The sequence below is a fragment of the Poecilia reticulata genome, chromosome 19 (assembly GCF_904066995.2).
Source record: "Poecilia reticulata chromosome 19, P_reticulata-male-v2, whole genome shotgun sequence".
NCBI classification, from domain to species: domain Eukaryota; kingdom Metazoa; phylum Chordata; class Actinopteri; order Cyprinodontiformes; family Poeciliidae; genus Poecilia; species Poecilia reticulata.
Genome location: NC_088848.1, coordinates 20,057,271 through 20,081,822, shown reverse-complemented (window position 1 = coordinate 20,081,822; position 24,552 = coordinate 20,057,271). Strand labels below are relative to the sequence as shown.

Here is a 24,552-nt window from a genome sequence, read left to right as displayed (position 1 = left end):
GAGGAGACGAGGCGCTTGCTAAGTGGCTCCAAATAGATAGAACTAAGTCATCCTATTTTCTCGTCCGCTGACTCCGAGGAATGAGCAGCTACGTCCTACAAAGAGAAACCTCTGTCATTTGGGAGAGAACAGACCTCCCTCTGCGCTCTCTTTTTGGGATTAGATTGAGTTTTAGTGGTTCAAACGTTTATAGTCTTTGACGCATTTTAAGTCGAATGTTTATTTCAATCTTCCAGAAGATAGATGCATCCACTTCCATCTCTTTTACCTAATATGGACTTGTATTTTGAGAGGAAGAAAAAAGGGCAAAGCAAAGAAGAAGAAAGGAAAGGGATGGCTTGTAGCATAAAACAAATTAAAATCAAAACTCTTTGGAGAGAACAAATTAAGTGAGACTTAATGTTTAGGGAATGAAAAGATGAAATGGAAAAAGAAGGGGAGAGGATATAAATCAAATGAGAAGAACAGAACAGAATGAGCAAAAGAAGGAAGCAGAATGAAAAAAAGAAGGAATTTTTGAAGGAAATATTTGCCAAGACAACTTTGAAATGGCAAATTGGACAAGGAAAATAATGAGTTGGCAGGAACAAAACGTGAACAGAGTAGAAAGAACAAAAGCAGTTAAATTAATGGCTAGAAGAAATAGACAACAAATTGAGAGAGAATAAACTGGAAAATTGCAGGACAGATAATGGAATGGCAACAGATGGAAAAGAAAGATATGAAAAGAAAGAATGAAATCCAGTTTTTCATTTCCCTGAGATTGGCTTGCAGGGACAACAGGTCTAGAAGGAACATGCATGGAACTCCCCAACCCTCCAGCTCACTCTGGGAGAGTATCTAGAGAATGCAGACGGATCAAGAGTTTATTGATCAGCTTAATCGTCATTTGGAAAGGTCAATGCAGCACATGCATTGCGGAGACTCGTGAGCGGGACGCCAGGAGAACCCATCCATCTGTTGTCTGTACCCGCTGGTCCTTGTACCTCCAGCAGCCATTGGGCAGGAGACGAGGTATTCCCTAGACTTGGCGCCAGACGATCAAAGGACAGCATAAAGAAAGATGGGGACAAACCCTAAGGACAATTTGGAGAGACCATTTGACTTAACAGTCATGTTCTTGGACTGTAGGAGGAAGGCAGAGTACCTGGACAGAGCCCACACAAGCACAGGGAGAGCACACAAACTGCATGCAGAAAGATCGCAGGCTGGAATTTCAACCTAGGACCTTTTTCTGCAAGGTAACATCTGTACCACGCCAAGAGAACGAAAGGCAGACACAAAAGGAGCGACCACTTAAAAACAAGGAGTGTAATATGACAACATTGAAGGAAAGGAAATTCATTGAAAGAAAAGATGAAAATAGGGGGTTGAAAAACAAAGGAAGGCCTGACGTTAGCAGTTACAGTTGCAGTTACAGTTGCAGTGAATAACACACATTATCTCTTCATTGTGGCAAAAGTTTGTGAGTGGGATCTAATAAGCAGCAGGAGAACAAGTTTTCCTCAAAAGTCATTTCTCCACCAACAACGACAGTGAGTATACAGATTAATTGATGAAAGGGGTTGAGGTGATGGATGGATTGAACGTGGGGATGTGTCATTGAGGGGGATGTGGGGGGAACTCCTGATAAAGGTTTGGATGGTGGCGACTCAGTGTGGGGGTGCAGTATTCAAGCAACAGTCTTTTCTCTAACCACACCGACGTGAACCTGGAACAAAGAGGAGTGGATGAAGAATGAGAATTGAAAGTAGGGATGAAGGCGATGGGATGAAGAGCAGGAGGAAGAGATGAGGTGATGTCAGGGAGGGTGGGTTTGAAAGATTGTGGTGGACAGTGAAGGATAGGTAAACTGACTAAGTAGACTGTTGGATAATTTTATCTGCTCCCCAAACTAATCTTAATAAGTTGATTTCATGTGTTCCAAGTAGGAACAATAGGCAAACATCAGGATTTGAGTGAAGTTGACATTAACAATCTTCTATGGTGAGATGACATCTCGAAAATTGCAGCTCTTGTGAGATATTACCGCTCTGTATTGTTCTAGAAAGGGGTCGGGGCGCCCCACAAGATGCCACCCTGGGCGGTTGCCCATGTTGCCCATATCAGAAACCACCACTGGCTCCAAGGAAAGGAACAGTGGTGAACGGGTGACAAGGGTCATTGGTACAGGTCAGACCAAAGTTCAATAACGTAGCTCACATTGCTAAAGAAGTTATTGCAGGTTCTGATAATACAGGTGTCAAAACGCAAAGAATCACATTTTATTGTAAAGCTACACAGTTCGAGGTTAACAGGGATTTGGTTTATTTAGTCTTTCATAAGAGAAGAATGAAGGGGTTCATTTGTTAGTCATATTTTCACCATGTTATTTAGCCATAATTGTTGCAGTTTTAGCTAAATATTTAGCTTGCTAACTAAATATTTTTTTTAAATGTTGATGTTTATTAAATCCTTCAACAATTAAACTACAGAGACAGTGAAACAGATGCTCACAATATAAATACTGTAAAATATACAACATTGAATAGTTATACAGAGAAGGACTTGAGTTTTTAACATTTTTCCCCCTGAACCCCTCCCGATCCCCCGATACCGAACTAATCTCACTCCAAGCTAAATATTGGAGCAAATATTTAGCTCCAAGCTAAACCCAAAATGTTAATCTAACTATAGATAGTTAGCTTGCTAAATAGTTAGATGTCATCTCCTATTTAGCAATAGGAGGTGTCTGAATAGGAGACATCCTATTTAGGGGGGGACTCCTGATAAAGGTTTGGAGCTATCTAAATATTTAGCTGTTATATTTAGATAGCTAGCTTCAAACTAGATATCTAGTTAGCAAGCTAAATAGTTAGCTTCACACTAAATATTTAGTTAAGCTAAATATTTAACTATGAACTAAACATTTAGTTTGAAGCCAATTATGTGGGTTAACCCAAAATATTATGCCTCAGTACATGAAGAATGCTGGACACCATGGTCAAAAGAAGACCAACATTAGTAAAATAAGACAATAGAAGTTTGAAGAGAAAGGTAGAAGTAGCTCTCTGGTCAGTGTGCAGAACAGGAGGCATTGAGATAAAAAAAAAAAGAGCCGAGGCGTTGAGGTTTAGATTCGGCTGTTGCCACGGCAGCCCGAGCCCCATCCATGCTCTCTGACTTCTCTGCTCCGGGTTATGAGATGTGATTTAATTTGGCGAGTCTCTTTTGCGGACCTCAGATGAACTTGCAGTCCAAAGGTTAAACACACTGATAGTAATTGCCCCACTTCCTCCATTTCAATCTCTCTGTCATCTATAGAGATGGTAAAGGCACACGACCTGCACACATTATTCTGTGATCTGTCTCCCCTCACAGACCAGACACCTTCCCTGAACTCGTATTGTTTCTGTTAGCTTGGTTTGGCTTTGTTTCTTTCCGTTTAGATGTATTTGGTCAGGAACCAAACATAAGCAATGTCACAAAACAACTGTTGCCCTTTACAAAGGGTTTCTAGCTACCAGCTAATTTATAGACATGGGTTCTGTTTGTGCTTTTCTAATAAAAACAGTACAATGGAAAAAAACCCAAATATATTCTAAAAAGGTTACGATGAAAGTGCTTTGTAAACTAATAAGTGGTCCATGAAAGATGATTGTCATGTTGGCTTTAAGGTTGCGAACCCACATGCAAGAACACAATCAGACAGAGCGAGTCAGAAACAATGATGTTTATTGAAGAGTCAGGGAGCTGGTGGCGAAGCCGAATCGGCGGACCGGTTCTTCTACTGCCAACGGGAGAAAGCAGGGTTAGCGGGAACTCAGCGGAGTTTCTCCAGGAAATGACTGAGGTGAGCTTACTTTGGGTGGAGGTATATGGGGCGAAGCGGAGCGCGAGCCAAGAGTCCGTTGACGAGCGATAGTAGCTCTGATGTCGGGCACGGCCTGGAGCCTGATCCGTCCAGGCGGTCCTCCGGGAAGTTCGGGCGTGGGCCTCCTGGCCCGTAGCGTCCCGAAGGGGAAATCCCGGAGAGGGATCGACGAGGGGGGATAACGCTCACACACACAGGGAGTGGCCTCTGACCGGGAACACCGGCAGGGTCGGGAAATCACACAGGAGGGAGGTGATCCACAGCGGGGAGACAGACTTACACGAACGCGGGGCAGCTGGTTTCCGGGAAACAACTAGGAGACGGCGGGAGAATCTGGCGAGGGAGACAACAAGGGTTAGACGAGAGTAATCACAGAAGGCCTCTTTCTGGAACGCTGGTTACCGTAGTAGGCAAACACTCAGGCGGTGAGACGGAGTGTAGCTGTTGCTTATGTCGCCGGTCCACGCCCTCTTAACCAGCTGCAGGTGTGTGTCCGGGTTGAACCAGGACACTTCTCAGGGGTGGAGCATGGGTGACATCTGCTGGATGTCTTGAGAAGTGGTGGTTCCAGGGACAGGTGGAAATAAAACTAACTAAAGGAAAACAAACTAAGAAACTAGGACGAGGGGAGGACAAACAGACCCTGACAGTACCCCCCCCTCAACGGACGCCACCTGGCGGCCGAACAGAGGACGGGGTCTGGGAGTCCCTAAAGTCTCTAATAAGGGAGGGGTCTAAAATGAATGATCCAGGAACGTTCCTCAGGGCCATAACCCTCCCAGTCGACAAGGAACTGGTGACCCCGACCTCGTCGCCGAGTGGCGACAATCCGGCGGACGGAGAAGGCCGGATGGCCATCGATGACCCGGGCGGGTGGAGGGGGTTCGGCCGGAGGGCAAAGTTCACTGGAGAGCACTGGCTTAATTTGGGACACGTGGAAGGTTGGGTGGACACGCAGAGACGGGGGAAGGTGGAGGCGTACAGCTGAGGGGCTAATGACTGCCAGCACTTCAAAGGGGCCAATGAACCTTGGAGACAATTTTCTAGACATAGATTTGAGGGGAATGTTGTGTGTGGACAACCATACCTTTTGTCCCACTGTATAAGCAGGAGCAGGGGTTCTACGACGGTCAGCCAGGCGTTTATTGGTAGCGGAGGTGTTGTTGAGGGCAGTGATGGTGTCCTTCCAAATCTTATGGCTTCGTCGGATGTGGTGTTGTACAGACGTGATCGAGAGGTCCTCCTCGTCGGAGGGGAGGAGTGGTGGTTGGTACCCCAGGACCACTTCAAACGGAGAGAGACCTGTGGCTGCAGAAATGTGGCTGTTATGTGCATACTCGACCCATGGGAGGTATTGGGCCCAATCGTCGGGGTTCGTGGAGGTCAGGCATCGCAGAGTCGTCTCTAGCTCTTGGTTCATACGTTCTGTCTGGCCATTGGTTTGTGGATGGTAGCCAGAAGTGAGGGATACCTTAGCCCCCAGAGCCGAGCAGAACTGACGCCAGACCTGTGATATGAACTGGGGGCCGCGATCCGAGAGGATTTCCTGCGGGATGCCATGTAGCTTAAAGACATGTTTAATTAATAACAGGGCAGTCTGGGCAGCCGTGGGCAGCTTACGTAGGGGAACAAGGTGACATGCCTTGGAGAAACGGTCGACGATGGTGAGGATGGTGGTCATACCTTTACTGGTTGGGAGTCCGGTAACGAAATCTATGGCCACGTGGGACCAAGGGCGCTTAGGTATGGGTAGTGGTTGTAGGAGTCCTGCGGGGGGTTGATTGGAGGACTTGTTCCGGGCACAGATTGGGCAGGCTGAAACAAACTCCTTGACATCCTTGTGTACGGAAGCCCACCAAAACCGTCTGTTTATTAGCCCAATCGTGCGGCTAACGCCGGGGTGACCTGAGAACTTAGAATTGTGTATCCACTGGAGAAAACGGGATCGGACAGAGGATGGAACATACACCTTACCCGGTGGGCAGGACTCTGGGGCTGGTTCTGTTTGCTGAGCTTGATGGACGATGTCTTCGATCTCCCAGGTGACCATTCCCACGGTGCAACTGGGAGGCAGGATGGGAGCTGGGACCACCTCAGCGTCATCTGGGGAATAAACTCGAGATAGGGCATCGGGTTTAACATTCCTTGAACCTGGGCGAAATGTGATAGACAGGTTAAATCGAGAAAAGAACAGAGACCAACGAGACTGGCGGGGATTGGATTTCTTGGCTGCTTGCAAGTATGTCAGGTTCTTGTGATCGGTCCAGACCAGTACGGGGTGTTCGGCACCCTCCAGCCAGTGGCGCCACTCCTCCAAGGCGAGTTTAATCGCGAGGAGCTCTCTGTCGCCCACGTCATAATTCCTCTCAGCTGGCGAGAGTCTACGGGAAAAGAAGGCGCATGGATGGAGCTTATGGTCGTGGGTAGACATCTGGGAAAGAACCGCGCCGACCCCGGTGTCGGAGGCGTCAACTTCCAGAATGAATTGCTTCTTGGGGTCAGGCTGGACCAGAATGGGAGCGCGTGCAAACCGGGACTTGAGCTCCTCGAAGGCGGCTTCTGCTTGAGGGGTCCAGACGTATTCTCTCTTGCTGGAAGTGAGAGCGGTGAGGGGTGAAGCAGTCTGACTGTAATTGCGTATGAACCTCCTGTAGAAGTTTGCAAACCCCAAAAAGCGCTGTAGTTGTTTGCGGTTTTCGGGTTTAGGCCAGTCGAGTACTGCCTTGATCTTGTCCTCGGATGCTCTAACCTGTCCCCTTTCGAGGATGTACCCTAGGAAGGTTACTGAAGGGCGGTGAAACTCACACTTTTCTGCTTTTACATACAGCTTATTCTCCAGAAGGCGTTGGAGAACCAGACGGACATGTTGTTTGTGCTCCGCGAGGGATTTGGAATATATCAGGATATCATCCAGGTAGATGAACACAAAGACATTGATGAGATCCCTCAGGACGTCGTTCACCAGGGCCTGGAAGAAAGCAGGTGCGTTAGACAACCCAAACGGCATGACCAAATATTCATAGTGGCCCATGGGGGTTTTAAACGCCGTCTTCCACTCATCACCCTCCCTTATGCGAAGGAGGTGGTAAGCGTTCCTGAGATCTAGTTTTGTGAATATGGTTGCCTCTTGGACGGGCTCAAAGGCTGAGGATAATAATGGCAACGGGTACTTATTCTTGATGGTGATCTGGTTGAGTCCACGGTAGTCAATACAGGGCCGGAGAGCCATCTTTTTTTCCCACGAAGAAGAACCCTGCTCCGAGGGGAGAGGACGAGGTGCGGATAATCCCTGCGGCTAGAGACTTGTTTATGTACTCCTCCATGGTTTGCCTTTCTGCTCTAGAAATGTTGTATAGCTTACTGTTGGGTAATGGGGCGCCAGGCAGTAGATCGATGGCACAGTCATACGGTCTGTGGGGTGGCAGAGACAGGGCTTTGTCCTTACTGAAAACAGGAGCTAGATCATGGTACTCACGGGGAATGGAGGAGACGTCGGATGGGTCGATCACAGCTGGCTCTGTAGGCGTAGTGACGACTGGAAAGGCGGAATGAAGGCAGGTACTGTGACACTTAGTGGACCACGACTCAATCTTGGTCTCGGCCCAGTCTATGTGCGGGTTGTGCTTGTATAACCAGTCGAAACCAAGGATGATGGAGGCACTAGCGGCAGGAAACACAAGGAAAGTAATCTCCTCTGTGTGATTACCTGAAGTGAGTAGACGCACTGACTTGGTTTGATGGGTGATCTGTGGCAGGTTCCCTCCGTCGAGGGCTGATACCCGGAGAGGAACTGGAAGCGGCTCGATTTCAATAGACAGTTGCTCGACGATGTCTGAATTAATGAGGTTCTGTTCACACCCTGAGTCAATGAGGGCTGATAAAGAATATGGTTCGTTAATGATTATGGAGACAGGGATGATGAAGCGAGATCTTACTGTTTTAGTCTCCGGCAGTCTCCCCGTCCTTACTGCCGGACCTGCGGGTTTAAACGTACTGGACAGTTAGCGATGACATGATTGGGTTCACCACAGTAAAGGCAAAGCCGGGATCGCATCCTCCTCTGCCGCTCCTCTGGGGTTAGCTTAGCGTGTCCCAGTTGCATGGGTTCTGGTCCTGTAGATGAGGGAAAGGTGGGTGGAGGTTGGACAGTCGACTGGTTACTGACCTGTGCGGAGCGCGGAAGGGCGGTGCGGCGGGATCGCTCACTCATCCTTGACCGAATCCGGTTGTCTAGTCTTATGGCCAAGTTAATAAATTCATCCAGAGACTCTGGTTCATCTAGAGTAGCCAGTTGGTCCTTTATCTGCTCATTTAATCCATGAAAGAATGCGCTTTTAAGCGCAGCAGGGTTCCAGCCTGAAGCAGCGGCCAAGATTCTAAAATCGATGGAAAAGTCTGACACAGTCTTCTGGCCTTGCTTCAATCCGTGTAGTTCACGGGAGGCTGAAGTCTTTTCAGCCTCTTGACAAAACACCTGCTGTAACTCCTTCAAAAACTCGGGGAAGGTACACCCATAGTCAGAGGCTGAAGAGAACCGGGCTTCGGCCCACTCTAGGGCTCGACCCGTCAACAGGGATAACACGTAGGAAATCTTAGCACTGTCATGCAAAAAACTCTGCGGTGAATGATTAAAGATGATATTGCATTGCAGAATAAACCCCTTGACCTTCCTGACGTCACCTGAAAATTTCTCTGGCGCTGAGGGTCGGACGTCCGAAAACATGGAGCGGGATGGTGGATCCGGAGCCTCAGTCGGGGAAGGTTGAGAGCTGGGAGCCTGCTGAACTGAATTCCGTAGGAAAGTGGTTAATTCTGTTAGTTTATCGTTAGTCTCGGCTTGACGACTAGCTAACTCCCGTAATGCGGAGTCATGTGACTGGACTAGCGCGTGTTGTTCGGACAGCGCTCGTCTGATTGCGTCTGCTGAGGTTACGAACTGGCCTGAGTGTTCTGTCATGTTGGCTTTAAGGTTGCGAACCCACATGCAAGAACACAATCAGACAGAGCGAGTCAGAAACAATGATGTTTATTGAAGAGTCAGGGAGCTGGTGGCGAAGCCGAATCGGCGGACCGGTTCTTCTACTGCCAACGGGAGAAAGCAGGGTTAGCGGGAACTCAGCGGAGTTTCTCCAGGAAATGACTGAGGTGAGCTTACTTTGGGTGGAGGTATATGGGGCGAAGCGGAGCGCGAGCCAAGAGTCCGTTGACGAGCGATAGTAGCTCTGATGTCGGGCACGGCCTGGAGCCTGATCCGTCCAGGCGGTCCTCCGGGAAGTTCGGGCGTGGGCCTCCTGGCCCGTAGCGTCCCGAAGGGGAAATCCCGGAGAGGGATCGACGAGGGGGGATAACGCTCACACACACAGGGAGTGGCCTCTGACCGGGAACACCGGCAGGGTCGGGAAATCACACAGGAGGGAGGTGATCCACAGCGGGGAGACAGACTTACACGAACGCGGGGCAGCTGGTTTCCGGGAAACAACTAGGAGACGGCGGGAGAATCTGGCGAGGGAGACAACAAGGGTTAGACGAGAGTAATCACAGAAGGCCTCTTTCTGGAACGCTGGTTACCGTAGTAGGCAAACACTCAGGCGGTGAGACGGAGTGTAGCTGTTGCTTATGTCGCCGGTCCACGCCCTCTTAACCAGCTGCAGGTGTGTGTCCGGGTTGAACCAGGACACTTCTCAGGGGTGGAGCATGGGTGACATCTGCTGGATGTCTTGAGAAGTGGTGGTTCCAGGGACAGGTGGAAATAAAACTAACTAAAGGAAAACAAACTAAGAAACTAGGACGAGGGGAGGACAAACAGACCCTGACAATGATGTAATTTTGCTGATACAACTTGCTATACATTCTAACTTTTACAATACATAGACAGTCTTTTGAAAACCCACTGGTCTGGTCAGTGTGCCACTAATGCTTCACCAGTACTCCATCACTGTCAAATGTGCCAATGACATATTCAGTGAAAACCAATTTTAATCAATTTAAAATATTCACACCGTAAAGACCTCAAAGTGATTTTCCTGAGGATTTCCCAGGTTTTAGCCACGTCCTTTGGTCACCTTGGAGTTGACTACTGCCTGAGTGGTGACCGTTTTGTCTTTGGAGCCATCCAGATGATAGTTTTCCATTGTCTTCAAAGTATTTCTGGTTTTAGTTTCCATTTGAAACTGTCATTTTTGTCACTTTTTTTTTAATCTTCCTTTGCTCTTCCAGCCAACCTTTTAATCAAACTCCCCTTTTCTTTTGAACGCTCTCTTCAACAACAAGTTTTATTTTGATCTTCAAAAAGTGGTACACTGTAACCAGCACGTCTCCTTTCTGGCTCTTGTTTTTTCTACTGTTATTTTTGGTTTTACAGATCTGATGACCTCACTGATTAAAACTCTCTGCTGCAATTATTTCAAGCCCTTTCAAATAGCAATTTCGCGACAGATTAATAACGACATGTGTAACATGTTGGGTCCGGTGGCTTTCTGTTGCTCGCCTGGCTGCACCTACTGGTTAATGAGTCACCGTGTGTAAATTTAAAAATTCGATTGAAATCAGTGACTGAACTCGGGTTGTGATGCTGGACTCTATGCAGCAGTAGACAGTTGCAGATTCTTTGTGGACATAGTCAGAGCCAGGAGTCCAACAGTCAATGTAAACAACCCATTTCTTAACAGACTCTCCGATCTTTACAAGCCTTTCCGGTGCCAAAAAAGCAAATAAATATAGCATTACTGCTATGTTTTTCAGAACTATAATCCTCCTTCTAACAGTTTATCCCTTTTGGCAAACAGACCTTGGATGATGTGTTTGATACAGAAGACGACACATCACAGAGCTCTCCAGCTCTGAGGGAAGAAAGTAAAGGCATGAGCTAAGGTTTGACTGATAGAGAAGTTTCAAAGAAGTGCCAAACTTGTATCATCCCCCTTTCTTTCTTTCTTTCTTTCTTTCTTTCTTTCTTTCTTTCTTTCTTTCTTTCTTTCTTTCTTTCTTTCTTTCTTTCACCCCAGAAGGACAAATTTAAAAGGAACCACATTCCTTTCTGAACAGCAGAGCTCGTACTCCCATACCACCCAAGCAGTGACAGTACATTGTGATGTCAGCCGAAAGCTAATAAAGCCGTTGTCAGTACTGTTTGAACAGCGGATTAGAGAGATACACCCAGAGAAGACAGTCTGGGGAGTGGGAACGCTGCCGTGAAGAGGAGCCGCTGTGGAAAGCGCCGCGCCTCTAAACTTGCGTTTGTGGCCTTGCAGTGATGAAACGTCGCGGGCAGCCGGTGTCTGTGCGCTCTGATTTGGCGGTGATTGAGCCCACAATATTATCTCCTCTCCACCTGTGAGGAGTGGATCTGGGCCTGAATGGCAGATTACAGTTAGCCTGGTCTATTGTTCTCACCACATGAGGCGTACGCCGCCTTTACCGCCACTTACGGCTGTCCGCCCGCCCGTCTGCGCGCGAGCGTTTGTGCATGCGATGGCAGCACCTGACCCCAATGATAATGGCATTTAGACTTTGTGACAGGCAAAATTAGCATAGAGAGTGGCTAAGATTTATTTTTAGGGAGAGGGCGCGGGGAAGGGTTTTCTCAGAATTGACGGCAGCCGTTTCAGTCAAAAACCAATCTGACAGGTGACGGTGTTGTCTGCATGGATGGCCTTTAATCCTCCACACAAACACTTAGTGTCTTGCTAAAGTGTTTGTAGTCTTAAACTTTTCAGATTTTGACTCGCTGAAAGCTCAGTTTCCAGTGAGTTTGTTTGGAGTTTAAAATTAGACCTTAAATGTGCTAATTTCTGCCTGACTGCTAACGGTACAGGATTTGAATTTATAACTTAGACAAATAACCCGACTCGCATTTTAGAAGAAAGTCATTTTTGCTCAGATTCATTAAACATTCCATCTGCAGATGTGAAAGTTGGAACAGAGATATCCTGAAAGACTAAATGTGGTTAAACGTGGTTCTACAAAGTTTTTACTCACAGGGGCTGAACATCAGATATCAAGAATATTATGATTTAGTTTGGACTGGATCCAGACTCCGAACGCGAGGTTGAAATCATATATCCTTATTAAAAAAATAAACATAAATGGTTGATGTGGTGGTTTTTTGTTACAGTGTTTGAGCAGTTTTTCCCATATTGTGATTCATTCATCTGTGATTCATGCTTTTTCTTCCTTTTGAGACGGAAATGTTTTTTTTAAGGTTATTCAAGCAAGCTACTTGTGCTGGAAAGACTTGAAGCTATTGCTCCCCCAAAATTAATTTTGTTCAATTTTACTCATTTAATAAAAGTGTATTCAACTAGTATTGAGGCCAGAGAAGTGGAAACATAATGAAACTAGTTCCAACTTTCCCTCCACAGCTCTGCCACAACACACACAGAAATCAAAATCTACAATCAAATATCTTGGAACACTTAAAATGACAGATTTATTTTGCATATCTCATATTGTCAGGTTTTAGATGTTGAAATGATCATTTATGAGTTCCATTTCAGAGCAGGTTTGGATAGTTATTCCAGATCAAATTCAACACGATTAAAGAGATAGCTAACCTTAGCATTGTTATTAGCGAGTGGCATGGTTAGCAATACTAACGTTTCCTGTAAAGCAAAGGTCTCCATCTCCAATCAATTGTAGTGGGGTTTCTGTAAAGTCGAGGACTTTAGAAGAGACTCACTGTTTTAGAAAAACAAAACTAATTTCTTCTAAATCTACCTTGTTCCTTGACTTAAGCTAATTAAGTCAAGGGTATAATAGGTAAAATGTTCACTCTTTTTTAATGGCATTATCACTGAGCTGTGAATAGCAAAAATTATATAGCAATAGCAAAAAGTTTCTTTTCAAAGAGCTTCCAAGTTCAGTGTTTCCTCTGTTTGCTAGCTCTTTCCACACTGACAACTTCCACACCGAAGAGTGTTAAGGCTCCTACATACTGGCCGTATTCTGTGAGCTGCATTGTTCACAGACGGTTGAGATTTCATAGTTTAGTCCCTACAGTTTCTGTGATTTCTTCAAATTCCCACAGTCCGGATGGATGCTAGCAAGTTTGAGCTAGTTGGGCGGATTGCCATGTTTCTTCTCCATCGAAAAATAATTCAGAAGTAGAAAAAAAAATCAACTGGACAGTCACAACTCAGATATAGTCAACCTAATAATAAACCATTTGTGATCACCAGATAATAGTCTCAAAATGAAACGTTTTAGTGCCAGAGCTCAGAAACAAACATAGGAGCAGCATCTTGTTATAACGATAAAAAAGTTTATCGTTTTGGCGAGATATAGAATCGTGTTTATCTGACAGATTACCATCTTCTCACTCTTTCTTCAAGACGCCACTCAAACGTCTCACCAGGTGTTGCCGTTTCCTGTTTTGAGCTTTCTCGTTTAAATTGGAGCATATCTTGCGTTCAATGAAGCATAAATCTGGAAACATTCTCGTTTTGCATCTCGTTATAACGAGAAACTTTTCTCATTCGGATCAGTAGAGGTCAAAGGGTTCCTCTGCGCCTCATGCAGAACATCAATATGTTTGTTGGCTGCCTCATAGTAAATCCTTTTGAGATCTCTCCCCAACAGCAGTCTGCTTAAATGTGAAAACACATGTCGTTTTTTTTTCTCCCCTCCAACCTCCAACTAGAAACGACGAGCATGCTTGCGTTTAGTCCGCCAGAGCTGCCGGACTTCACACTTGGGTGCCATACTGCATCTAATAGCTTTGACGCTCGAGCGTTCGACATTAGGGAGTGTTTAAGTGCTCTCATCGTTGGTGATTAAGAGCACTTGGAACATAAAGGCTGCGCCCGGGAGGCGATGAGACGGCCGCGCAATGTCAGCACTCGCTTCGGCAACTCGTAACAAAGCACGGCTGATGCCTGTGCGCCTGGTGAACACGTGTGTTTACCCTCGCTCTCAGGCAATATGAGAGGGAACATGGGCGTTCACGCAGGAAGACACATGGGAAGGGAGTTGTGTGAGGTTAGACGACAACAACATGGATGGAGGGAACAAGGATTTCTGATGTGTCTTATCTGTCTGCGCTAACGAAATTCAAATTACTTGAACTGTTAAGTGTTGTTGCTTTTACAACCACAAGCTTCGATGTACTAGACTCAAATTAGTGCATGATTGTGAAAAAGGGAAAGGGACAGAGATAATAGGTTGGGGATAACATCATCTTAGGGTGCATTCACACTCTGAACTCTAAAGTCTGTGAAGTCCGGCCAGCTGAAAATTAAACAAATGTTGCAACTTTGATTCCCAGTTGAACCACGTGTACCAGTCCATCACCCTTAGGGTGCCCTCAAAGAGTACACACCTTCAAGTATTGGCACTCTTGTATGCAGTTTGCCAAAAGCTTTGTAGGGGACACAGCAAACATGGTGTAGAAGTTGCTAAGAGACCACAGCGAGTGTAGTAGGGGCTGAATGCAAATCCACAAGGCACTTTTTACACTTTGAAAACAACGTATGACTTTTCAGCCACTTTACCCTCATATAAAGTCACACAATGTGGACATGTTTAAGGTCTGTGGAGTCTTTGGCGAGGCTCTGTCTATGACAGTGAGTTGGCTAAAAAAAAACCCTGGTGAGGTAAGCATTAACAAAAACGATTCAAACCGCCCATAGACTCTCACACGGACGCCGAGCACACATCCAATCCACTGTGGGAGACGTAATATACAGTAATAAGGGAGCGATGCACCCCACCACTCCCTGCGAGACAGAAGGGGGCAGTGGGAGAAAAGATAAGAGGAAGATGGGAGAGATGGAAGTCTGTGGTCAACTGCACGAGGAGGTGGAAGAATGCCAGCAGCTCACAGTCAGTGCAGCAGGAATACCATCCAGATGTTGGTGTCGAGAGACGAGAGTAGAAATGTGGATAAGAAAGATAGAAGGTTCGTCACCGGCGCAAAGCGATTTGTGCATCGAACAGATAAAAGCCGTAACCAGCGGAGGTTTGTCCTCTGCGTCCATACTCGTTAACCTACAACGCCCTGCTGTTAATGTACCCCCCCCTCACTCATCTCCTGCCGCATAGTAGGCCAACTATTGTGGGATTCCTATCTTAAAAAAAGCGTTGCTAATTGCCACTCGGCAAGCAAATGACCGTCTGGACGCGTGTGGCATCTCTACGTTCACCATAATTGCGCTCTGTAGCAATTAACCTGGATTCACTTGGTTTATTGTGTGAAGCGTTTTACGGCGGCTGATGTTGTGAGCCGTGCTCTGTGCCTGGTGTTTTTTTTTACAGGACCTGTCTGGTTGCACAGTGAAGGCTTTCCCATATCTGGCAGCAGCGACCGTGCTTTGTTTGTAACAAATACGGAGGATTTGTAGCACATAATGAAATGAGAACTTTCTGTACTGGCGTGGATTAACGGATAAAGCCGAAAAACACAGTAGAACGTATTAGAAATGACTTATTTGGGTAATTCTGTCTAGGTTGCCACAGGATGTTGTATAACCACCCACCTTATGCTTTGACCTTATTTTTATACCTTTAATTGGATACACAAGGACATATTTTTACGCTTCTTTCAGGTCAAACAGGTCAGTTTTATGACGTGGAATTGTAACAAACCTCCGACAAACAAAACAGTTCTAGTGGTGGAAGTAGTGAAACTCACAGCATTACACAAAACGTTTGGTGAAGCATTTAAGCCAATATTAAGGCAAAGAAGATATTCCAAAAAAGTTTTGATCAAGTCACATATCAGATCTGTGAAGTTATTTCCTCTTTTTTCCCCCCATATTTAAACAACTCTAATGTCGTATATAATTAACTCCTCAGTTTAGTTTTCTCTGTATACTCATCTGCTTCCCAAAAAGTTCCAATACTCAGTTTCTGAGTCTCATGTGTGCTAATGCAGTTTGAGTGTAGAAATTAGAGTTGTGTGTGTGTGCGTGTGCGTGTGTGTGTGTGTGTGTGTGTGTGTGTGTGAGCGCTGGGCCATTCAGAACAGGTGATTGGTGTCAAATCCCTCCGAGGCGAGCGTGTGGCGTTTAGGCTCCCCCGCCGTCCACATGGACGAGCAGCCAGTGAACCGTTCGCTCCAGACAGGCACAGAGCAAAACAGTTTTTCAGTTTTTTGTTTTTGTTTGTTTTTTTTTCCTCTGAGGAAGCCTCAATATTTTCCATCTTTGCCTCTGATTGGTGAAGAGCTGCTGCTGCGGCAACACTCGGGCATCGAGTGGAGTCTGCGTCCTGCGGAGGTCACACGATGTTTCACGCTCTGCTGACGTCTCACACAAGTTTGAGAGAATCAATTTCCCCCATTAGAGAGCCAGAGTCGCCAATTGCCGACCCATCAGGACAACCCTCCCACCCCCCTCCGGCCAGGGAATCCTGTTGACTTGGTGAATTAGAGGTTCCAGCTGCATTTGAGGCAAAAAACAACAACAAAAAGGAAACCTTGTTTGTGGTCAGGAAGGTTTGGCCTCGGTCCAATCAGCAGGCAGAAGCTCAATGAGCTAATATGAACACAAAAGTATTCACACCCTTTTTATTTTCACGTTTTGCTACATTACAATAACAAAACTGAGTGTAAAAATGAAAAAATACATCTCTAATTCTGTTAATGTGAAAAAGTTCACTCATTTCAAAAAGTGAAACTCGTATAGAATTATTGCAAAATATGTGAAGCCTTTAATTCTGGTCATTTTGATAACTATAGCTTACAGGAAAAAATAAAATCTTTGTCAGAAAATGTGAATTTTATGAAAAAAATGTATTCACAAAAAGTTGAGTGTAAGGAAAACCTGTGATAGGAGACATTATTTTTTATATAGTGATATTTTAAAGTGACCTGTCCATTGACAGCTGGATAGGCAACAGCATCCCTGCTCACCCCAATGGGACAAAGGTGTAAGAAAATGGATGGACGGACGGACATTTCAAAGTCTCTCTTGAATTTTCATTCAACACAGGAAAAGAAACACCATGAAGAACAAAAGACTGCAGCCCAAGGTTCAATCAATTAATCAATCAATTAATTCATCAATCAATCAATCAAGTTTATTTGTGTAGCACATTTCAGCAACAAGGCCGTTAAAGCACAACACACACACACACACACACACACACACACACACAAAAAACATCAAAATATTTAAAATTCAACCAATATCTGGTGGCAAAAATGACGTTCATAATGTGAATTCTTTGGACTAGTCTGACACGTCTGTTGAGGTTGTGTGAATGGTATTGAAGTTGTGCGTGTGTGCATGTGTATGTGTGTGCGGGTGCGCGTGTGTTTGTGTGTGTCTCAAGCTGCAGCCTTAAGGTGGAAGCCACTTTATTGCATTAGGAGCTTCACAGGATTCGGCTAATGCAAAATAGACGAGTAACTACGGCTCAGCTGTAGAGAAAGACTCTGTCATGAGAGACAGGAGAGCAGCCATGGATGGATGGAGAGTTAGAGGAGACAGCGGTGCAGTCAGTAAGGACTCAGCATGGCATATTCTGTCTTTTACACAACAACTCATTTTCTACCAGTCATGGTAGGCGAAAAAACATCTGTCAATAGTTGGACTTTGTTTGTTTCCTAACTGGATGTTATTGTGGTTTAATATTTTTTATGTTTTCCACAATTCATGGTGGGGTTTTTTTTTCTTCTTTTGTGAGGTACTGACATCTACCAAGATCACAAGATGGATTTTAGTTTAAGCCCGAGGCATGGTTTAGTTCAAGTTTGATGGGTAATAAAAATGTAGAATTTGATTTAAAAAAAGTTAAAATAATTCGACTTAAGATGTTTGGCAAAATCTATCTAAACTCTGCAGGATCTGTTATGTTTAAAAAAATGTGGCTAATTTTGTGCAAATGGGTTCAGTTTTGTTGTCAGGATTCTGACTTGAATCTCAGAATTTGGATTTTAACTCCAACTATTCAGATAGAATTCAGATGAAAATTCAAATTAAAATCTGAACTAATTAAATTTTTTTTCCCTAATCCTCTTCCTTACATCACCCTTTTCACGAGTGAATATATCCAGCTTAATTTATGTTTCCATTGACGTCTGATGTTTTTGAGCGATGCCTTAAAAAATAATCTTCAAGGCAAATGTTGAAGTTTCTTCAAGGCGACATATTTGTTTGAGATTAAGACATACAGATTGAATTTTTTTGTGATATGTACAAACATTTTACAAATATCGTATCCAAGCAGTGTCAAAGCAGTTCTTAGCGTTCCGTTCCTGTCTCTTCAGGCTTCCTATTAGCAGCAATCGCACCACGGTGTGAAGCGTCTAAATAACAGCCTCCTGTGACACGACGCAGTGAGCAGCTCACCAGAAACTATGTGGTGCCCAGATGACGGTGCAAGCCGTTTCCCAGTCAGATGAAACGTAGATCAGACGGAGTCGCGGCGCGCTGCTTTTGTTTTTCGTTTTTTTTCTCTGACCCTTTCCTCTGGAGGTTTTGCTTCATTGAACAGTTCGCTGCAGGGCTCCTCCGCCTGGACGGAGTTAATGAGTGGTGTCTAAAAAACCAAACAAAAAACAAAAACGACTTATTAACACGCAGTGATGTACGGTCACTACCGCAGAGGGAACCTGTTTGCTTCACGGTCTGACGGTTTGTGAAATAGCGGCTCTTGTGTTGCTGTTTTAAATCTTTTTTTTTTTTTTTTTGTTCGAGGATGCTGGGAAAGCTCAAGAAACTGAGACAGGCTGAGATTATTGAGCTGTAAACACACTGTCACAGTCTCACATTCCTCCATCAACCACAACTTTTTTTTTTTTTTTACTTTCAATGAACTTTAAAGCAGTGGAAGGCTAGCTTTTTCTTAAGCTAACAGGATCTGATATATTTATACTCGTCTCTGTTCGTGTTAGGATGACTCATCTATCAGTGGGTGTCCTGTGCCTTAATCTCCTTCCAGATTCTTTTTTTTCCCTTTCCCTTTAGCTTTTGTTTTTTACTCTGAGCTCTCTACTCACCGCGCTCATTCCAAATTCCTCCACCTCTGCTTTTTGTCGTTTCCTATCGATTTTTATATCTTAAGAAAGCGGTATTTGCTCCTTCCGTCCGAGTTCTCTGCCCTTGTTTTGTCTTCGGTTTGGCCTGATGAGGATTTTTGGAGAGCTGAAGCCAGACGGGCCGTAACGAAGAGAAGGAATACTGATCAACACGATCAACGCTTTCCCCGTGTTACGCTCCTTTTTTACATTTACCGCCGTAATTTGTTTTCCAGTGCCGTTTAATAAAGGAAGGTATAACGAAATCCTTATTCGATCACTTGAGGACATCACGCAGGCTTGTTTAAGTGCCGTTGAGCAAAATGTTAATCCTGTGCTGCTACAAGGAGGCTGTTGTCCTTTTCCCTTCCAGCGCAATTGTCTGACCTCCTGACGACAGGATCAAGAGACATGAATTTCTCTGCAGGAATTCATAAACTGTCTCAAGAATGTCAAAAGCTCTCAGTAGGATGTTTATCATTAAGAAATGTCTAGACTAGATAGAGGCCAATAAAATACAGACCCTAGTGTATTAAATCCTTCAGTCTTCACCAACAAATTACAGAACTCGGTTGCCTGGAGACACGTTGCAACATGACGAAATGTGCACAAGATCCTGGCCTCCAGTCCTCTGCTGGAGGGCAAAAAACTGCTAGTCAGGTTTTAGGTTTAGCTGTCAAGATGTCAACAAAACGCGCCAAATCTTAAATGTATGTGTGATCTATCCCTAAAAAGGGTTGCAGTGCTTTTCTGCTAATTGTCAACACCACAATATCTTGACAAGGTCCAAAGGTGTCACATTTCACAGGTCATGAAAAAGTTTATGTAAAAAAAAAAAAAAATAGTGAGGGAGATGGAAGTAGGTCAGGTATGCTAGGTTGACTTTGACAACCTTAGCATGTAGATGTGTTTCGGTTCAGTTGGGGGGGAGGTGACCCTCACACCGACTCTGACGGATCATCAGTAGAATAGAAGTTTAAATTACCTAATCAACCGCGGCTGTATTCAGACAGTTGCATATTAAGTGCAATCCTGTAATATTTATATGGAGTTATTGGGGCCACAGTCTGTGGTTTTTGTCAATGTGGAGAAAAAGTTACATGTATTCATTTATCTCCTTGATGAGTGATGGCATGATGTGAGTCTAAGAGCTAATTCCAAAACGCCAGACCCGGGTTTGAACTTGGGTCTTTACACACATCCTTCTGGAAATAGACCTTGAAACTGTTTTGGTGTAGGAGCTTTCTCCCCTTCATAGCCCAGGAATGTCTTTGGATTTCCCTCAATTAGCTGGTGAGTGTTATTGGAAAAAAAGGAAGTCTGAGTTTCCCTGCTGCACCTTTTACCTCTATGGCCTGATCTTTACAAGAGGAAGGTATTCAGTCGACTATAAAGTCTAATCAAACATATTAGAGTTATATAAATGCAGATTTATGACTTTCAAGAGAGCGCTGGGTGACGTGTCCTTTACGTTTTGCCTTCCGACAGATTTTCACCGTTCAGTGACTTTCAAAACGTGACGTTAACCCGTTTGTTCTATCTGTGTGTCCGGGCAGGACTTCGATGACTTCATCTTCGCCTTCTTTGCCATCGAGATGGTGATCAAGATGGTAGCCCTGGGGATTTTTGGCAAGAAGTGTTACCTCGGAGACACGTGGAACCGCCTAGACTTCTTCATCGTTCTGGCTGGGTGAGTTTACACCGTGACACGAGGGAACTCTCAGTTGGCCAAACGTCATGGTGTTCGTAAACACAACAGAGACTCAAATTTTTCTTTTGGCTGCCTCTCGGTTCACTCCTATGACCTTTGGGACATGCTCGAGATGCTGAAGATGTAGATTTACATGCCAGTACGAATTCATAAGACGTACCTTTGCACACAGTCTTTATCTACGAACATGCAGGGCGTAATACCTCTGACGCAGCACTCCACACACTCCAACTTGATGAAACACGTCGCAGAGTCTAGCCTGCTGGTTCAGGTCTGACATTTTCATCACACTACATCCCCCTCTGGGTTTTAATGCCACCCTTCTGCCGCGGCTTCTGTTGTCCGTCAGTGGGAACAAGACACGCTTCCTCCTGTGCACAAGTGTCCTTCACCAAAACACAACGGAGGATCTTCATGTTGTCGTCTTTTTTTTCCAGCTCACTCATCATTATACAGTAGCCATAAACAATATATTAGAATATTAGTGAAATGTTAACTGATTTCAGTGATTTAACAACCTGGAATGATTAATTACACACCGACTGATATTTTCAAGCCTTTATTTCTGTTAATTATGATGATGTCCTGCTTTTACCTAATGAAAAGAACATTGCATCAGACCAATGGAGAAACATATTTATTACAGAAATGTGGGCTTAATGGAAAATATGTTTAACACCGGCTTAAAGGTTTTCAAAAGGTACTTTTAATCTGACCAGTGAGCCTCGTTGAGGCATATTGTGATTGATTGCTACTTTTCTAATCAAGATATGGTTTTATTCTCTAGATTTTCAAGTCGTGAGACATTATTTTTAACTAGAGGATTGGTCCCAAATTTCGTTGCACAATTTTTCATTGTTAAAATTACAAAAAAAAAAAGATAATTTTTTTATTCAAAAATATAAATATATGTCATGATTAGTGGATGAGGTGGTGAGGAGAGATGCAGAGACCCAGGTAGTGATGAAGATGATGATGATGAATTTAATGTTAAATGTCAAGGGACAGAACAACGGGGAGCACAACGAACACAGGGAAACAGACTGGTTACACACGACGAGGATCCGACAAGAGACAAAGACAACAGGTGGGACTAAATACACTGGGAGGGTAATCACAGAAACGAGACACAGCTGGGAACAAACAGGGAAGACAGAGACTCACAGGGGAACAGGCTAATAAAAACCTCAAAATAAATACACAGAAAACACAGATCACAACAATATAGGTTTGAATATGTACATAATACCCAATTGAACGACTCATTGTACAGCTATCAGAAAGCTCCTGGCATATTTCTCTCAATATCTGACCTATATTCTTGGTTTTTAGTTTCAGACCCAAATTTTAGGTGCAGCCACAAAAATTATCGCAAATTTTGCACACGGTTAGTCATTTAAAAAAATGCAGAGCCATCATCCTTCCTGTCATTTTCTTTATTTCCACCAGTAGCAACATCCAGTTGTTGATCACGTGATTTGTGTCCTTCAAAAAAAACATTTCCATTTCCAGTTTTGAAAAATTAACCAATTTTGACAGAGCTGAAAAGCCACACCATCCAAGCGCAAAATTGTTTTTAGCAAATACCGTTTTTTGAAATCGGCACGTTTCCACTGAACAACTGTATTTTCTTCATTTCAGTTTGTGTAATGCAACTAGTAGTGTGCCAACAGTGTTCACTTTAGTGTAAGATTGAGACTTAATTATTCTTGAGTTTTTTTTCTCCCTCCTTTAATCTCAGAGTTGAATGGTTGAAATTTGGACATAATGTTGTGGTTCAACTGAACAGATCAAAACCGCTTTGGAAGTGGTCAAATCAGTCCAACCACAAGCTTCTGGAAGCATACAGTCTTCCTCCGCTTAAAATTCTTGTATTTTGTTTAAAATCCAGATCTCTTCCAGAAATCCAACCACTTTAAATGAGTTCAATACATTCTGACTAGAAGAGCGGTCAAATATTTGTCAAAGGATATAAAAAGCACAGAATACAGGCGCAACGGGGAACGGTTATGGTTACCGGGTAACTTTAGATTAGAGAATATTGCCTCCAGATTCAAGTTTGAATAATTCAAATAAGTCATTTTAAAGCCCAAACTACAAAAGAGAAAAACAAGATTCCCCGCTATGATGAGTGTATTTTTGTTTTATTTTTTTCTTAGATTTCAGAGCGAGGGATGTTTTCATTCCCAAAGAACGGCATGTTTAAATTGGAACTGTTGCAGTCCAGAAGTCTGTTAACATGCAAAATTCTTCTAAAGGACTTTCAAATGGATTTTGTTTGTTCATTTATGTTAACTGTGATTGGTTATTTTGACAGTTAATTTCTTGAAATCGCTGGAGCTGCATGCTGTTTCATGCGTACATACGTGTGTGGTTTTGTGTGTGTGTGTGTGTGTTGAGAGAGTGTACGTTAACAGAAAACAGGTGAAAGCAACGTGTTTCCCCAGGTCTGGCATCTGTGTGTCAGCTTGAATCAGCGTGTGCGGGTGGAGTGTACATCTTAATTTGTTTTCATGGCTTATGCTATTTCTGAACAACCTGAAAAGAATCTTATCTGTACGGAGAGCAACCCCCCCTGTCCCCCCCCCCCTCCAACCTACACATATGGAGACAAGGGTAGCCAAGGTAACGGCTGGTTGTCGAGCCTTCGATATATATCCTGGCAACAGTTGTTAAGTCCCCGGAGACGGGCCCTGATGAACTGTTTGTTTCTCTCCGAGACGATAATTACAGCTAAGCTGCTTTTTCAGCAGGTCTGAGCTCTCTCCTCCTAATCACCTGGCTGTCAGGGGGGGATTGATGGAGAGGCGGCCGCACAGAGCAGGTGAGACGGAGGGAGGAAAAGAATAAAAAAGAGACGAAATGAAAAACAGACTTCATGCTACACCACGTTCGGACTGGCTGCTCGGAAGGCTTTTCGCCGGTCCGCTTCACCGGTTTTAAGGGGCTTTAGATTCGGCTGCCAGAGGAACTGAAGGTGTTCGTGTTGTCAAATGTCAAAAACTGAAGCGTCACACAGTCATTGAAGGAATTTAAAGAGAGGATGATTTAAACGAGCGGCAAAAATGCGCCAAAGGGCAGCGCGTTTTGTTTTGATCCAACAAATCAGTTTGCTTTCCCCAATCTGCTCTGCCCTGCGCCCCTACAGATTCTTCTGTTTTTAAGTTTCTTTTTCACACAATAATGTTACAATTTAGAACAAAAGGCTTTGACAACTGAGAAGTAGAAGTTGAAAAGTGGCATGGAACCCGCATCTTAGAAAATATGAAGAGTTCTCCCTTAACCCCTGTTTTTTTTTTTTGTGTGTGTGTGTGTGTGTTTTTTTTTAGAGTTTCATGCCTCTGGTGAGGCTCAGACACACCGCATCAAGTGAGGGGAGGGATCACGAGTCAATTTAGATTTAGCCACTTCCATCAACCTTTTCTAATGCAATACTCAAAAATGTGCATAAAAGAAACAATGATGGAAACACGGCTAATGAGTCTTCACTGAAAGATATTTATTGTGAACTGGCACTATATAGATAAACTAAATTGAGTCGAAAGTCTGGAAAATGTATCAAATTCTACAAAAGAAAGATTCTGTAGACCACAGTTTGGTTGCGACACTAGAATATGTCAGAGGAGCTCCAATGTAGCCACATCATATCAAAATAACAGATTTATGACCCTTTTCTGTATTTGTAGATCGAAATCTCTGCCTACTACTTCAGCTAAACACCAGAATGATGGCTTTTCTGCCCAAATCTGAGGTTAAAAAAAAACACTCTGACAATACCGACTTGTAGACAAAGTGATAGCGTAGGACTTCCCTGCAGATTAAGGGACCCGAAGAAGGTTTTATTTATTTATGTACCTATCTATTGATTAGTGTGGTGGGACTCCAATCGATCGCTGAGGGAGTCTTAGTGGCAGAGCGCAGCAGCACTTACTGTCGCAGACAGGCTATCCTATTCATAATGCATCAATCAGACTCAGCCTTATCTCTCTCTCTGTGTTGCTGTTATTCCTCCCAATGAGAGACCAAAAGGAC

The 24,552-nt window shown here is 44.2% G+C and overlaps 1 protein-coding gene and 1 long non-coding RNA gene across 2 annotated transcripts in view; one reads left to right on the top strand and one right to left on the bottom strand.

The window, feature by feature from the left end:
• Positions 1–24,552, top strand: part of cacna1g (calcium channel, voltage-dependent, T type, alpha 1G subunit) — a 272,134-nt gene that overhangs the window by 106,171 nt on the left and 141,411 nt on the right. The window contains exon 4 of the mRNA XM_081600550.1: positions 20,366–20,499. Within this exon, the coding sequence (XP_081456676.1) occupies positions 20,366–20,499 (134 nt within the window). The remainder of the gene's footprint in view (positions 1–20,365; positions 20,500–24,552) is intronic.
• On the bottom strand, positions 8,864–9,661 carry LOC145549093 (uncharacterized). Its single transcript, XR_014085043.1, has 2 exons — positions 9,009–9,661; positions 8,864–8,935 (listed from the first exon to the last, which is right to left on the bottom strand). It is a non-coding gene; the product is annotated as an uncharacterized LOC145549093 (long non-coding RNA).